Here is a 14,946-nt window from a genome sequence, read left to right on the forward strand (position 1 = left end):
TAATAGTGGATATATAGACACAGTGCCCTCACCCTTTCACTTACTGAGCCAGTACTGAGTCCCCTGAGGTGGCCGGTCTCCAGGCCAGGCCAGATCACAATTGCATTAACATCAGCACAGCATTTCATCAGTGCCAGCTGGCCCCCACGCTCCGGGACACCTGTAATGGAGTTTTCCCTCACGTCGACCCAACCCCGTTTGGCTTTTTATAAACACTTAAACTCCTTTTTGTCTAGCAGGCTTTACATGTGCCTGTCCTCACTGAGGCCCGCTCCTGGAACTGATCAAATCAGGCCCAAATGAAATTGCATTTGTCGCGAGGATGATCAAATGCGAACGCCCACAACAAACATATTAGCGCTCTCCTATACAGGCGAGATGCCCGCGGTATAGCGGCGGTATTGGATTAACGAAGAAACATTGAATAAGTCGAAGGGGATGTGTAGAAATGTAGGCTGACTTTGTCCCTATGTACCCCCCCACCCCCCCACCTCTCCCCACACCTCCATTGCTACTCTGTGCACTGAGAAATTACAAAGATCGTATGCAAGTGAGGAATAGGAAGGCGGTGGTGGTGGAAAAAAACACTTAAAGAGATGTATTGGATTATACTGTGAATTCAGCTGCACCGTCGTTGCATGCCAATCGCAACGGAGAAGAACACACTAAGTTAAGATGAATGGATGCTGTTACAGAGCTTTAACACAGCACGAATGACAGACAACTTCTGTTAAAGGCCTGTTCTCCTCAGACCTACGTGTAAAAATAAAAATAATTCCGAGAAGAAAATCATTATACGCGGTACACAATGTACACACATGAAAACCAGCGTAACCTATCAGGTTCGAATGTCCTCCCCATTCGGTAATGGGAAAAGGGATCTATTTTTCCTGTTTGTTATGAAAATAAACAGAGCCAGAGATGTCTGGGATGAACTGATGTGTGAACCCCGCGAGAGACCACGCGAGAGAGAGAAAGAAAGACAGAGAGACCGAGAGAGGAGACTAAAGGGGGTCTGACTGTCTGACAGACAGCCAGTCATATGGACAGCAACTTGGCATTGGGGAATATGATTCTGCCAGAGACTGATCCATAAAGACTGGGGGAGGTCGAAGGGTAACCTCTCTATAATGAGTCATCATCACTCAGGGGTGTCTGCGGCATTGCGGCCTGTCTGCGTGCGCGTGAGCGTGGGGGGCGTGTGTGTGTGTGTGCGTGTGTCAGGGGAGACAGGGCCAGTGGATCTGCTGAGAGATAGCACAGGATAAACGAGGGCGCTTCTAACGGCGAGGGCCCCTGGAGGGGAAGACGAGAGATCTCCATGTTGTTTTACCAGAGCCCTGGCCAAAAGAATGTCACCCCGAATGTCAATTCATTTCATCAACGTTTGAAGAAGGACAAAAAAAATACATGTGTCGGAGGGAAAACATGGGTGAAGAGGTGAAAATGACATTCATTGGGTTATGAAATATAATAACTGTCGTAAAGTGTGTGGAATTCCTTCTGCTAGTGAGAGACTGCATTTTACTTGATGTGTGTGTGTGTGTGTGTGTGGGGGGGGGGGGGGTCTGGGTAAACACCAGGGACGGCACTCGCCGAGGCGCCCGTTACCCTGGCAACCTCGCACTGGGCAACAGTGGGTGGGGCCAAAGGGGAATTGTGGCGTTTTCATGAACTGGGATTTTTATTCATAACTAGCCATTACTTTTACTGCAGCGGAGCCTGGACTGACCACTAAGAGGGCCGTCCACACTGCCAAAACCCTGTACATGCAATCCGTAAAACAATGCCTCGCATTAAATTCCATGAATGCATTCTCACTCAAGCTGCTATGGCAATGAGTGTGTGAGTATTTATGTCTCTGTGTGTGTGTGTGTGTGTGTGTGTGTGTGTGCGTGCGTGCGTGCGTGCGTGCGTGCGTGCGTGCGTGCGTGCGTGCGTGTATGCTGGGGGAGGGCAGTGGAGGCCATATTTCTGGTTGCACAGCATTCAGAGGAATATCTTCATCTCTCAGTGGTTGACAGCCTGTTTGTCACCAACCAGGAACTGACCTTCAGTGCCATAACTACGTCTGTCCATACCTCTCCCTCTCTCTCTCTCCCTCTCTCTCTCTCTCTCCCTTCATCTCTCACTCCCTCTTCCACCCTTCCCCTTCTTTCTCTCCCCCCCCCCCCATATCTTTCCCTCTCTCTCCCTCTCTCTCCCTCTGCAGCCTTTGTCATTGATCGCTGATGCGATTGGCTGCCCCCATGCTCAGTAATGACCTGCCCTGGCTAGCGGCCGGCTGGCCCCTCTTAGATTGAACTGTCAGCTGGCAGCGATTAATGTGCGGGCAGCCGGACGCAGACACACACCTGCAATGCCTCGCCCCGTCCCGCCCTGCTGTACCCTGTCCCACCACTGCTCATCCTGCTGCACAGGTGTGTGCACGCACGCACGCGCACGCACACACACACACGCACGCACGCACGCCCGCCCGCACACACGCACGCATGCACAATTGTTTGTTGCCAGTTTGTTATACATTTCTAAAAATAATAGTGCATTTGCATGTCAGTGCATGTACTTGTGATTGTGCGTTTTCCGTTTTGGTATATGTTTGTCTGAACATTATTGGCTATGCACGATCAAATCTCGTTGATTGTTGTATCCATTTGTAACTACTGTATGAGTTGTACACTTTCAGAGTTAAAACCAGTGGTTCTCATCCTGTGGATCGGTTCCCCACATGAGTTTTTTGGGGGGTCCCCATATGGCAAAAATAGAAACAATACTTTACTGGATTACTTTATGCATTACTGCATCAAACGTAATCAAACAATACTATAAAAATCACACCTGTGTGAAGTGAGGGGCGATCTTATCATCAAACATCATATAATTCCGGCCAATCACAATTTCCGTCCTCACTTTTCGGTTCTCACTTTTTAACCTCAATACGTACTTTGCTCAGTCAAATAATATAAGAAAGAGCCATTAATTATGAAAATAGCCGATACCGTAGATCTACTATATTTTCAAAATTGAAAATTGAAAAAGTGCCTGTCAGGGTTGGGATCCCCAGTTCAAATTATTTTGGGGGGGGGGGTTTCTGCCTGAAAAGGTTGTGAACCACTGAGTTAAATGAACATTTTACTGTGTGGCTGTATACCTGCAAGTACAGTATGTCTGAACGTGAAAGTGTGTCCATGCATGCATGTCTGTGACTGCCGGAGCTTACAGGCCCAGGGGCGTTCTGACCTGCTGCAGCTGGGAGAGAAGAGGAGATGGGGGAGAATGTACCGCAAAGAACATTCAGAGTGTTCATTTAACCCTGAGAGACCAGTTACATTAACACTCTGAGAACAAGCAAGAAGGTGGATGTGGAGAATACACTCAGTATGGGGGTAAATATACTGTATATATTGAATACAACATGACGAGAATTGAATATATTTAGTAAACAGCTGTAACACGGACACTCATTACTCTACATGTAGCTCAAAATATTCTGCTACTTTGACATCATTTTAACAAAATATCTATGCAGAGGAATAAAGAATGTCCAAGCAGACGTCTTGGTGAACTACTTCAGTAACATTACGTAATGAATATTCAACCTTCGAGCAGCGCTAACAAAACATCATCTTTCTTGCACTTCTTCATTACAGTACTTGGCTGCCTCAGCAACCGTGAATTAGCTTATCACTCACTCGACAGTTTGAACTCAAATGGTCCCGTGCAAAATAAGACCATTCACGTGAATGCCTAAAATGTTTCCACATATGTTATTTCCCAGAGCAGAGATGAGCAGGGTGTCTGGTCTCCCTTTCCCCGTCTGTCTGTCTGTCTGCCTGCCTGCCTTCCTGCCAGTAGGGGCTGAGCACTGAGGGTCCGTCTGTCTGTCTGTCCGTCCGTCCGTCTGTCGTCCGTCCATCTGTCTGTCTGTCTGTCTGCCTGCCTGCCTGCCAGTAGGGGCTGAGCAGCCAGTCCGTCTGTCTGTCTGTCTGTCTGTCTGCCTGTAGGGGCTGAGCAGCCAGTCCGTCTGTCTGTCTGTCTGCCTGTAGGGGCTGAGCACTGAGGGCCCACGCGGCCCTCTCGTGTTGTGCTTGGCCGGCCGTCTGCTAACTGTCAGCGCAGTATCTCCTTACACTGATGAATGGGAAGTTTCCAGACCTTTCCCAAAGCCTTCATTCCCCCTCGCTCCGATGCTTCATCTATAGAGGAACAACCAAGAAAACAAGGCCTCCTCTGCCTGCCCACCGACCTCCCTCTAGGGGGAGGACCGGCACTGAGGCGGGCATGAAGGCTAAATTTATAACGGTCCCACTTGCATGGGGGGGGGGGGTAGAAACAGTGAAAGAGATGTTGGATGTGAAAGAGAAGAGATATGGTGAAAAGGGGGGGGGGGGGGGGTGAGCGAACGGAAAAAGAGGGAGACAGAGAGAGGGGAGACGATGGAAGCAGCCTAATCCTCTGGATGGTGAACATGTGAATATCAGGCCTGTAGGGGTCTGCTTCGGTGTGTGAAACGGAGATAAAATCGATTAGCTTGTCCACTGACCCAGTGAGTGGAGGGGAGGGGGCCCCAGTCGCTCCCGGTCCTGCCACAGTACTGACAGAGACGTCCAGGCCCCTGGGCCCTCAGGGGCCCCCTCTGAACACTGAGGTGAACAAAGTGGTGCCCTCCTGTCAAACTAAAGCCCTCAAGCACCAGCAAAACAACAAACCATGCTGCAACGCTTCACCGCTCTCTGATTCCACAAGAGACACTGTAAAGATATAGTGTGGGCGGATGGAAGAAGATACTCAGACCTCAAAAGCAGAGCTGCTTTCTTGCATGAAATACTTTCTTTCATATTAATACAAATGTTCACTTAGAACATATGCTCACAGAAAAGTGAGAAACGGACCAACAATCAATTTAATCATTTCAAACCCCTCCTTTTTTCACTGTAAAACAAATCTCATTTCAAATATAGCTGATCAAGCTATAATGCGCCATTGTGTGAGGCATTGTGAGCTTGTAGATTTGGTATTTATGCTGAATATCCGCCTTTTTTTTTTTTACAGTACAGTACAGTATTACAACATCCCCAGGATATGTTGTGGGTTCATGTGGTTAACCCACTCTAAATGGCACATTCCAGGAAACCTGCTGTGAAATGAAGCATTCACAGAAAACAATTCAGGCCGGAACATCCCAAACAGTCCAGTGTGTCCACCTGTTGTATACCCAACAGGCATGAAAATCTTCACTCCAGTTCCCTTATCTTGTTTTCCCTCACATGACTTCCTTTCGGCGGAGAGCTCCGGGTGAGGAGCACACCTTTGATTCCTGGCTCATTGTAGTCTATTTGACCCCCGGGGGTCAGCCAGTGGAAAGAAGTGGATGTGTCACCGCTAAGCTCTTCTCCGTGTTAGAATAATATTTCTGCGGGTGCTTTAGGATGCTAACGCTAATCAAAACAGGACATCCTGAGGAGGGCCGTGTGCGTCCCCCCCCCCTCCTCCACACACCCCACACTCCCGTCCCCACCACCCCTGCTCGCCGACTGCTTTATGTTTTTGTGTTTGCGGAGGAGCGACAATCCCAGGAAGCTGCGAGAAAGGGCTCATCAAAGCGCGGAGCGGGGGGCCCAGGCTGCGCCATCACTGGAATGCGCCGTGGAAAGGAATCTCCACTGTCCTATTGTTCCCTTGTTTCCTCGGTCTCATCATACGGCGGCACGTCCAGTTCACTTACAGGTACGCGGCACTAATCACCCCTGCATTCCTCTTCCCCCAGAGCCGCATTCTTTACTCTGCCGCGACCCGGGCTGACCGACATACACGTGTACGCACACACACGCGCGTACAGTACATACACATGTTGATATAACTTGTGTGGACAATAGCATTTTAGAATGGCAATTTTGTAATTTTGTGTTGTGTACCGAACATAGCCGATCTAAAAGCTCAATATATCAACAGTGTTGCTTGGACCAGAAACACCCCCCCCCCCCCCCCCCCCCCCACACACACACACACACACACACACACACACACACTGGACGAAGGAAGTGATCCAGATATATCTCTGAGGACAGGGACTTGGTGTTCCCTTCTTCTTCTTGTTCTAACGCTGAACTGTGACGGGAGACCGGCAGTGGAGAAAAGCTAAACGCCACACCGTAGTGACAGAGGGGATACGTGCTCCAACACAGCGCTTCTTCAAAAAGGGGCCCAGGGACTCCCAGGGGTCTGTGAAGCAAATTTAGAGACAGTGTATGTTGCTATTGTCTCAAGTTTACCGGTGCACACAATGAGAGAATTTATCTCTCTGTCTACATGTTTGGAGTTCCTTGACCAAGAAGCCTGTCTATATTAAGGTTTTCCTCAACATGCAAAGGCTTTAGATCTCTTACAAAAGACGAAAAATAGAATAAAAAACGTAATTCTTTCCAGTCAAAAGTGCAGCGAAGAGGAAGATGGCACTCTCTTGATTAACAAAACAAAATTAAAAGTAAAAATAAAAACATGCCTTTTTTTTAATTGACAGTATATTTCAGGCCTTTGTGCACGGTGTACAATATCGGCTGTTCATTTAACTGTGAGAGCACAAATGGAACCAAAAGGACCCGTCCAATTTGCATGCTCTCCGAGTCACAAACAAATGAACACAGAAGATTTTACTTATCCATTTATAACTGTAAATTAACTGAGAGTTAAAAAATAACACCCAGGATTTGACTGTGTGGTACGCCTATATAACTGTATCCATCACCACGTTGACATTCCACCACAACAAGGACAGCTGCTATCAGAACCAATCAGGATGGTGTGGCGCGCAACAAACTTCATCAGGAAGACTCAGGCTTTGATCACCTCTCCTCCCCTCATCTCCCCCGTCCTGTGGAGGTGAGGGGTCAGCACTTAATGAGGTTCAGACTGAAGAGTGTGTGTGTGTGCGCGTGCGTGCGTGCGCGAGCGTGCTTGCGTGCGTGTGTGTGTGTGTGTGTTTGTGTGTTGGGGGGGGGGGGGTATGTGTGTCGGAGATTAAAAGCGTGCAGGAATCATAACATGCTGACACACACATACATACACACAAATATGAAGACATGCGCAAATTTGTGCGTCTAGTGTGTGCACGGACAGGGACACTAGACTAGATTCCCTGTCTTGTCCTTTCCACTCCTCTCAACTACAGAGGGCCATGACCTGATGCCCCACCCTCGCCCACATCCATCGGCAGTGCTAATTGTGAACGAAGTCTCCTCTGCATCTTTCCCTCCCTTCCTCCATCCCTCCATCAGTCTTGTCCAGTCTACTCCACCCAGGGAGATCCCCGAGCAGTCCTGGAACACAGTCCTGGAACACGCTGTTATCACCGCACTCACAAAGCGATTGTTGGATAATTCCTGTTTGTGACTTGCACTCCGTGTGAGAAAAGAAACGGCATCGAACTCTCTGTCAACTCTCCAAAACACTTTGCTGCAGTGACTTTTAAGAACAATGCTGCTGGATGCACGCACGCACGCACGCACGCACGCACGCACGCACGCACACACACACACACACACACACACACACACACACACACACACACACACACACACACACACACACACACACACACACACACACACACACACACACACACACACACACACACACACACACACACACACACACTGTGTTTTGTACCAATAGTACCACTTACTGTATAGGTTTTGCAAATCTTAGATTTTTCTCTGGTGTGTTTTAGCAATGACTTGTTCTGATATAGCCTCATTGCTACATTTATTTATTTTTATTATTTTTTCGCACTGACAGATTTGTCTGGTTTCCAGGCTAGTTCTGATGCACTACTTGGCATGAAAACTTAAAAATAACATTACTTGATCAAATTTGCTGATTAATAGTGTCTGAGTGCATGCAATCATGTAAGGGACATGCAATCTAATGCATTATGTAGCAGGGACAAAGATCTAGTACATTTCTTCACCCACCCACAAACACATGCACGCATACATATACTGTGTGTGTGTGTGTGTGTGTGTATGTGTGTGTGTGTGTGTGTGTGTGTGTGTGTGTGTGTGTGTGTGTGTGTGTGTGTGTGTGTGTGTGTGTGTGTGTGTGTGTGTGTGTGTGTGTGTGTGTGTGTTTGTGTGTGTGTGTGTGTGTGTGTGTGTGTGTGTGTGTGTGTGTGTGTGTGTGCGTGCCTGCCTGCGTGCGTGCGTGCGTGAGTGCGTGAGTGACATGTGCGTGCGTGTACACAATAATTTGTGCACAGTCACATGTATGTATCCTGGACAGTGGACATAGTATGGAACATGCAATGACAGCCTTAAACTATAGCTGGCTAACTGCCTTTAAAGCAAATGACCAAATCACTTACTTTATGATACAACAGAGTACCACACATAGGTGCACACGGAACATTTGCCATTTGTAGTCGATGCAAAGCATTCCACACAATAAAAGCATTCCTATTCAGTAATAATGTGACTTAGCGTAGTTAGCTGATGTGAGACATGAGGACAGAATGTCGGGGCCCTGCTTCTACCACCTGCTCCAGGTAATTGATTGGACTATAAAATGACTGAAATTATTTAATTAGCTAACAGACATCGTTCCTCAAGCGTGCCAGGGAGTGTTAACTTTACACAGCCTCATTAATAGGCTACAGCGAACTGCACCATCAGCAAACTGTTGACATTCTAACTACTCAGAAATCATAACTACACACAAATCACTTTGATGTCTGAGGAAAACTTTTCAGCTCAGCAAAATGTCATTCATCTCGGAGCAGTCCGCGGTGACAACAAAATGGTGGCGGTGTCTCGCTGCGTTAGACAACTAGTCTGCAGTTCTGCATCGTCTTTTGTCTAGTGTGTATGTACATGCTTGCTATAGCGCGAACACACAAACACAACCCCTGAGCGCAAATGACCACATATAATCATTTCCCTGCTGAATACAGAAACACATGCACGCACGCACACAGTCACAAACACAAACACACACACACACATACATGCACGCACGCATGCACGTGTGCGTGCGTGCGCGCGTGCATGCCCGCACAAGCACTCACACACATAATCTATAAAAAAATATGCTTAGCTTGGGAGTGCACTGTTGATAATGACCTCCGCCTTGGCACCGGAGTGGGCCAGGCCAGACTGTCGACAGACTGGAGGCCTTTGTGTGGCCTCCCTATCTCTTAACTCAATGACCTTTCGGTAGGGAAGAAAGCAGAAATTCATTTTTTTTTTTTTAGAAGGGTAAGGCTAGCTCATTGTTCTGTGTTGGTACGGCTTCCCTGTGGTAAACACACAGCGGTTCCCAGGCTTGACATGTTGCTACCACCCCCACCCCACACCCTCCTTCAGTGTTCCCACACAGCCCTGTCTGGGTCAATGCGCTACACACACCACCACCCACCACCTTCCCGCCTCCCTCCCCACCCCTACAAACACATGCACAAACACACAGATACGTACATACGCCCATACCGCCATGTATGCGCCCTCCCCGTACCCCTCAAACGCCACCTATATAGCAACAATGGCCACGGCGAGCTAAACCACAGCCGCCGAACCAAGTGGCTATCCGAACAGCCCGACACTTTGTTTGTCTTTTCTTTCAGGAGAGTAATTTAAGATGCCAGAGATGTGGAATTCTGCGCATAGATGGATGGAGACAGAGGAGCCAGGGGAATGTTGTTAGGGAAAGGAGGGACGAGAGTAAAAGGGGAGAGACGTCCCTCGGGTAGGCCACTCAGTTAGGGCCCCTGGGAGGACCTCAGTTAGGGCCCCTGGGAGGACCGTGACAGGGCCTGGAAGCTCCCTAGTTGCCGTGGACAAGGGCCATCCTTCAAGCGGGTGACAACAGCGCATAAACAAACCACTAACCTCGTCACCGTGGCTCTCTGTTTACAGCCCTGAGACCCAGTCCTGGACGACTCATTAACACCAGGGACCTTCTGAAGGGCCATTTTCTGAGAGGGAGGCAGGGGGGGGTGGGGGGGAGAGAGAGAGAGACAGAGAGAGAGAGAGAGAGAGAGAGACAGAGAGAGAGAGAGAGAGAGAGAGAGAGAGAGAGAGAGAGAGAGAGAGAGAGAGAGAGAGAGAGAGAGACAGAGAGAGAGAGAGGGGGGGGGGGGGGGTACTCCCATCACAAGGGGAGAGGAAAGTGGCCGACAAGTCAAACAGATGGGGGCGTTGATGGATGGGAGGGCCTGTGTCACAGTCACCCTACACCCCCTGCACCAGGACCCCAATACACATTACCACGCTAATACATCCACAAAGGCACATTTGGGCACCCACGCATGAGCAAACGCACAGCAGTGTGTGTGTGTGTGTGTGTGTGTGTGTGTGTGTGCCTGTCATGAAGCACAATTCTAACCAGTAACCAATGCACCTGAGTTTTCCTTTAAGACCAAGCACTGTGCAGACGTCACATCATGTTTATTTGAACACTTCTAAAGACAGAATATGTCATCACTGCCTCATTATGAGTTCGAATTTGAAACCCAAAAAATCATCTTCTTTAGCATTTCATCATCTGCAGTATCGGGTGAGATATGTTTGAGACCCTGTGTCTCATAATCTGCCTGGTTAATTAATTTTAATGTCTGCTAAAATGCAGAGTTAGCCAGGCCTATATGCAATCATTGAAAAAAGCAATCATTGGAAAAAAGTAGGGAGAAAACTGAAACGGCGTTCAGAATATTGCTATACGGAAGACGGAGAATCGTTTCCACCGTGTACACGACGCTTGACCCCAGTCCACTGCTTAGGGAGATACGGAACATTTGTATAGCTATACCAAAGTTTGGCAACAGGCGGAGGAGCGCATGTAAAGAGAGGCCGCTATACGGGACAACAAGGGCTGTTAAACGGGGTATCGTTCCTCGCGCCATGGGCCCATGGCCGCTCCCTCTCACCTTTTAAATGGGCCGATCCATTAACCGTTTTAATGAGCTCCATCAGACAAACGCGAGACGCACGGCCCATTGCACAATGCGAGGAGGACGCACTCCGCAGTTCGCGAATGAAGGGGCGCTGACAGCGCAGGCAGGCGCGCAGAACCACCAGTGTACACACACACACACACACACACACACACACACACACACACACACACACACACACACACACACACACACACACACACACACACACACACACACACACACACACACACACACACACACACACACACACACACACACACACACACACACACACACACACACACACACACACACACACACACACACACACACACACACACACGGTATAAGGAGAACGGCCATGCCATTAATTGTTATATAGGCCATTAATAACAGCTGCTAACAATAAATGTGCCAATAGTATAGTCTAGTAAAAGAAAAAACCATATAGCCTATATTATTTGATTGAGGATAATCGAAGTTACGAGAAATTACAAAATATCTAAACGAATAGGCCTATTCATAAATTAACTTCCTTTTACGAGGAAACAAGAATGGGGAGTGTGTGCGTGCGCGCGCCTATAATTAGGCCTGCCACGCTCAGCTCATCAAAGTTCCCCCTCTCACCTCTCTTTGTACAGATCCAGTCTGCAATTCACGAGAAGGCGAGGCCTAAACAGGCCTTGGCTATAGTTATAAGTTGGGAAGCAAAAGGCGAGTTTTTGTGGCGCACCACATCACATCTGGGCATGTGGGATAATCAGCCAGACTCTATCAATCACTGTGCATTTACTACCTCTCCGTCACCTCCTCCGGTAGGACTCAGTAGGACTATACATGTACCCCCCCCCCCTTTTTTTATCACACTCGTGTTCTCTATAGTATACGGTGCGCGGCTGCATGTCCATTTTAACACGACTTCTCGGGACAGGCAGGCACAGATTGAACACATTTACCGACAGAGCCCTTATGAGGGGTCTGGGAATTTAAATATTCACTGTTGACATTGTGCAGAGCTGGCTGGAGGCCAGAGCGGGCCCAGGTCCTTGGGGACCGCGAGCAGCCGCGAGACCGAGCAGTTCAGAACATTCTCTCCCTCTGACTTAAGAGGTATAGAAATCTTCCTCTCACATCTTGAGTAAATAATAATCTTTAAATACTCCTCGAATTATAGTCTACTAGGCTAGCCCCCCTCCCTATTCTTAGACTGTCGCTAATGGCTTGGAACTATGCTCACAGTCACTGCAGGTCAGTTGCTGATTGTGCATTCCGTTTTAAAGCGTATAGAGCATATATACCGGTATATCACAAACGGGGCTATTTCGTGTGTGTGTGCGTGTGTGTGTGTGTGTGTGTGTGTGTGTGTGTGTGTGTGTGTGTGTGTGTGTGTGTGTGTGTGTGTGTGTGTGTGTGTGTGTGTGTGTGTGTGTGTGTGTGTGTGTGTGTGTGTGTGTGTGTGCGTGCGTGTATGTGTGAGAACATGTCACCCTTGACTTATTATTATTTTTGTATAAATTATTTCCAGCTTTACCTATTCCTATACAATTGCACATTTGACAGAGACTCGACAGATGTTTAATATTTAGGCCTTTATTTACTAATAAGCTCTGTATATAAAATGGGTTAAATAATTACAAGTCTGATCATTTGTTCTATAACCGTTAACATATCCTCAAATCTACAAAAAGCCTTGCAATTTACGAATATATATAGGCCTGTATAGCTTAAGCCGCATCTCCACTCTTGTTATTTAGTTAAATCTATTTTTCAGTTGAAATGACATGCAGGACACGGTAGAAGTATGAGCAGACAGGTCAGTGGTGGCTCATTGAACGGAGAGCAACCTCGACCCTTGACTCTTGGACACTCATAAACGTCCTTCAACGTGGATATATATATTTCCCCCCTGCACTTAAACGAGATGGGCTTGGGCTTGATTAGTTGATTCTCCTCTGTAAGATAAGCTATATCATAAAATCTATTAACGATTTTTAATAATTAAACGCGCGTGTTTTCAAGACAGAAATGAGAAATCAGCAAGTCAGAAATAAGAATGCAACAGATAAAATGCACGACAAACAGGCCTAAATCGGCTGGTCTATGAAGCCTTATTAAAACAGCCTTTGATAGCAGACATCATTTCCGCAAAAATATATATAATTTATTGAAGCAAATCGATACAAGAATAGCTATATCAATCATTGCCTTGCATACATTCTTAGACCTAATTGATTACATCAAAGTAGACTAAATAAATCGATTTAATGCCAGACTGTTTTGATGTGATATTATATTATGGCTTTTAAATTAATCAAACGTAGGCTATTCGATATTTAAATTTACCCTTTTATCCTAATTGAACATTAGTAAAAAAAACTACAAGCAAAAAAATGACAATCATATTAGATATATACGTGAAGGTATACTAAGCAAGCCTTTAGCCTATATGTAAACCACAACATTCGTGCAACACTCCAAAAGCATCCACACACTTTTTCAAACATCACGTAAATACACTGATGATGCATTGCAGATTAATAACGTACGTGCTCAGAATAACATGCATGACAGAAATACAAACACAGATTCTCGCCGCGAGCAATAGCCTATAATGCGCAATCACTCTTCTTTTCCGGCACATTTACCATGCCAGCAGTGGTGCCCGATTAAATCTAAACGCCCAAATCCATGTTTTCTCATAGTTTCGCTCCGCCGTGTGACAACAGTCAACCTGCCTTTTCAAAGTTACTCCTGCAAATTGAAGTGACCATGCAGCAGGCAGCAGCCCCAGTGTGTGCAGCAAGGAGCAGTGTCTGTATAGCAGCACAGACACAGGACTGGAAGTATACAGCCGACACCACAGCGCCCACTACATGCAACGGCGATTCCCATACTGGACCGATGCCGCACAAAGTTACAACATCGTTCGCACAACTTTACATACTTTCGCCGACACCTTTCCTGCCGACGCGAAACGAAACTGGACCGACAACAAGAAACATCTAAAACCACGATAAAGAACAGATTCTATAGGTGAAAGTGGTCGTTCTCTTCGCATGAAAGGAAAGCATAGCCTACTGTAACTATTAATAGATGCGAACACGGTGATAACTGAGTCAGCCTATAGGTATAAGATGGCAGTTTCAAAAGGCAAATAAAGGGATGTTGCACCTACTCGTGGCCAGTTTCCGTGCCCTGCCTTTGGACCTCATGGTGCCAGTCTTTCGGCGTGGGTTTGTTTGAAATGTTTCTTGGATCTTTTCCTCCTTTTTCTTTTTTCTCTGTCCTTTTCTCAGTGTTTCTCAATCCAGACTCGCTATCTCTCCAGCATTGTCAGTTTGGACACCTTCGCACATGCGCATAGCCAAACTGCCAGCGCCGCCAGAAAAGTTTGGGACGATTTATCACTTGATATGACTGATCTGGTCAGATGGCAGATCGCAGAGAGATCCTGTCGTGTCAGATCTTCAAAGATCACTGAGTCAGAACACGGGGCAAGTCAGTGAGAGGGAGAGAGAGAGAGGGAGAGGGAGAGCCGAACATTAATTACAACGAATCCTTATTCCCCAATCCTTTACAATGCGCACCTTTTGTGTTTAAATGAAGTCCCATTAATCAATGTTCACTTAAATTACCAATGTTGAATGTATTCATTAAGCGTTTTATACATTTTAATTGTGTTTTGACCATTATAACGAACAGTGGGAAATGAATGAAAAACGTCCCCCTTCCCTCCCCGCTTGAGCACTCGACTGACAGCTCTTATGCACGCTTTTTTCCTTCTTTGCGCTGACAATTATTAATATGTTAAATATGACTTAATATGAATGCCTTTTGAGTTTTCCCCCTCCACCAAGTCTACATTCCATCACTTTAATTGCCGTGTTCTACTTCTAAATAATGTTTCACGTGCATGAATAAACGTGGGAGAAAATCATTTTATCATTTTAAGTTTAACAGTTGAACTTGAGTTTAATAAAACTGTTTATGTAATAATCTTATTCGCCAAGTCTGAGGAAAGG

At 46.8% G+C, this 14,946-nt stretch overlaps 1 protein-coding gene across 13 annotated transcripts in view; it reads right to left on the bottom strand.

The window, feature by feature from the left end:
• mecom (MDS1 and EVI1 complex locus) overlaps nucleotides 1–14,375 on the bottom strand; it is a 209,198-nt gene extending 194,823 nt beyond the window's left edge. For 12 of the 13 annotated variants that reach the window (XM_083773821.1, XM_083773819.1, XM_083773828.1 and 9 more), the window contains exon 1: nucleotides 14,100–14,375. In XM_083773821.1, coding sequence (XP_083629947.1) covers nucleotides 14,100–14,136 — 37 coding nt within the window. In that variant the 5' untranslated portion in view covers nucleotides 14,137–14,375. Of the gene's footprint in view, nucleotides 1–14,095 lie in introns of all 13 variants that reach the window. The other variant, XM_083773822.1, reaches the window with a different exon arrangement.
• Between the last annotated feature and the right edge of the window lie 571 nt (nucleotides 14,376–14,946).

The sequence above is a fragment of the Protomyctophum parallelum genome (assembly GCF_964188405.1).
Source record: "Protomyctophum parallelum genome assembly, chromosome: 9".
Taxonomy (NCBI): Eukaryota; Metazoa; Chordata; class Actinopteri; order Myctophiformes; family Myctophidae; genus Protomyctophum; species Protomyctophum parallelum.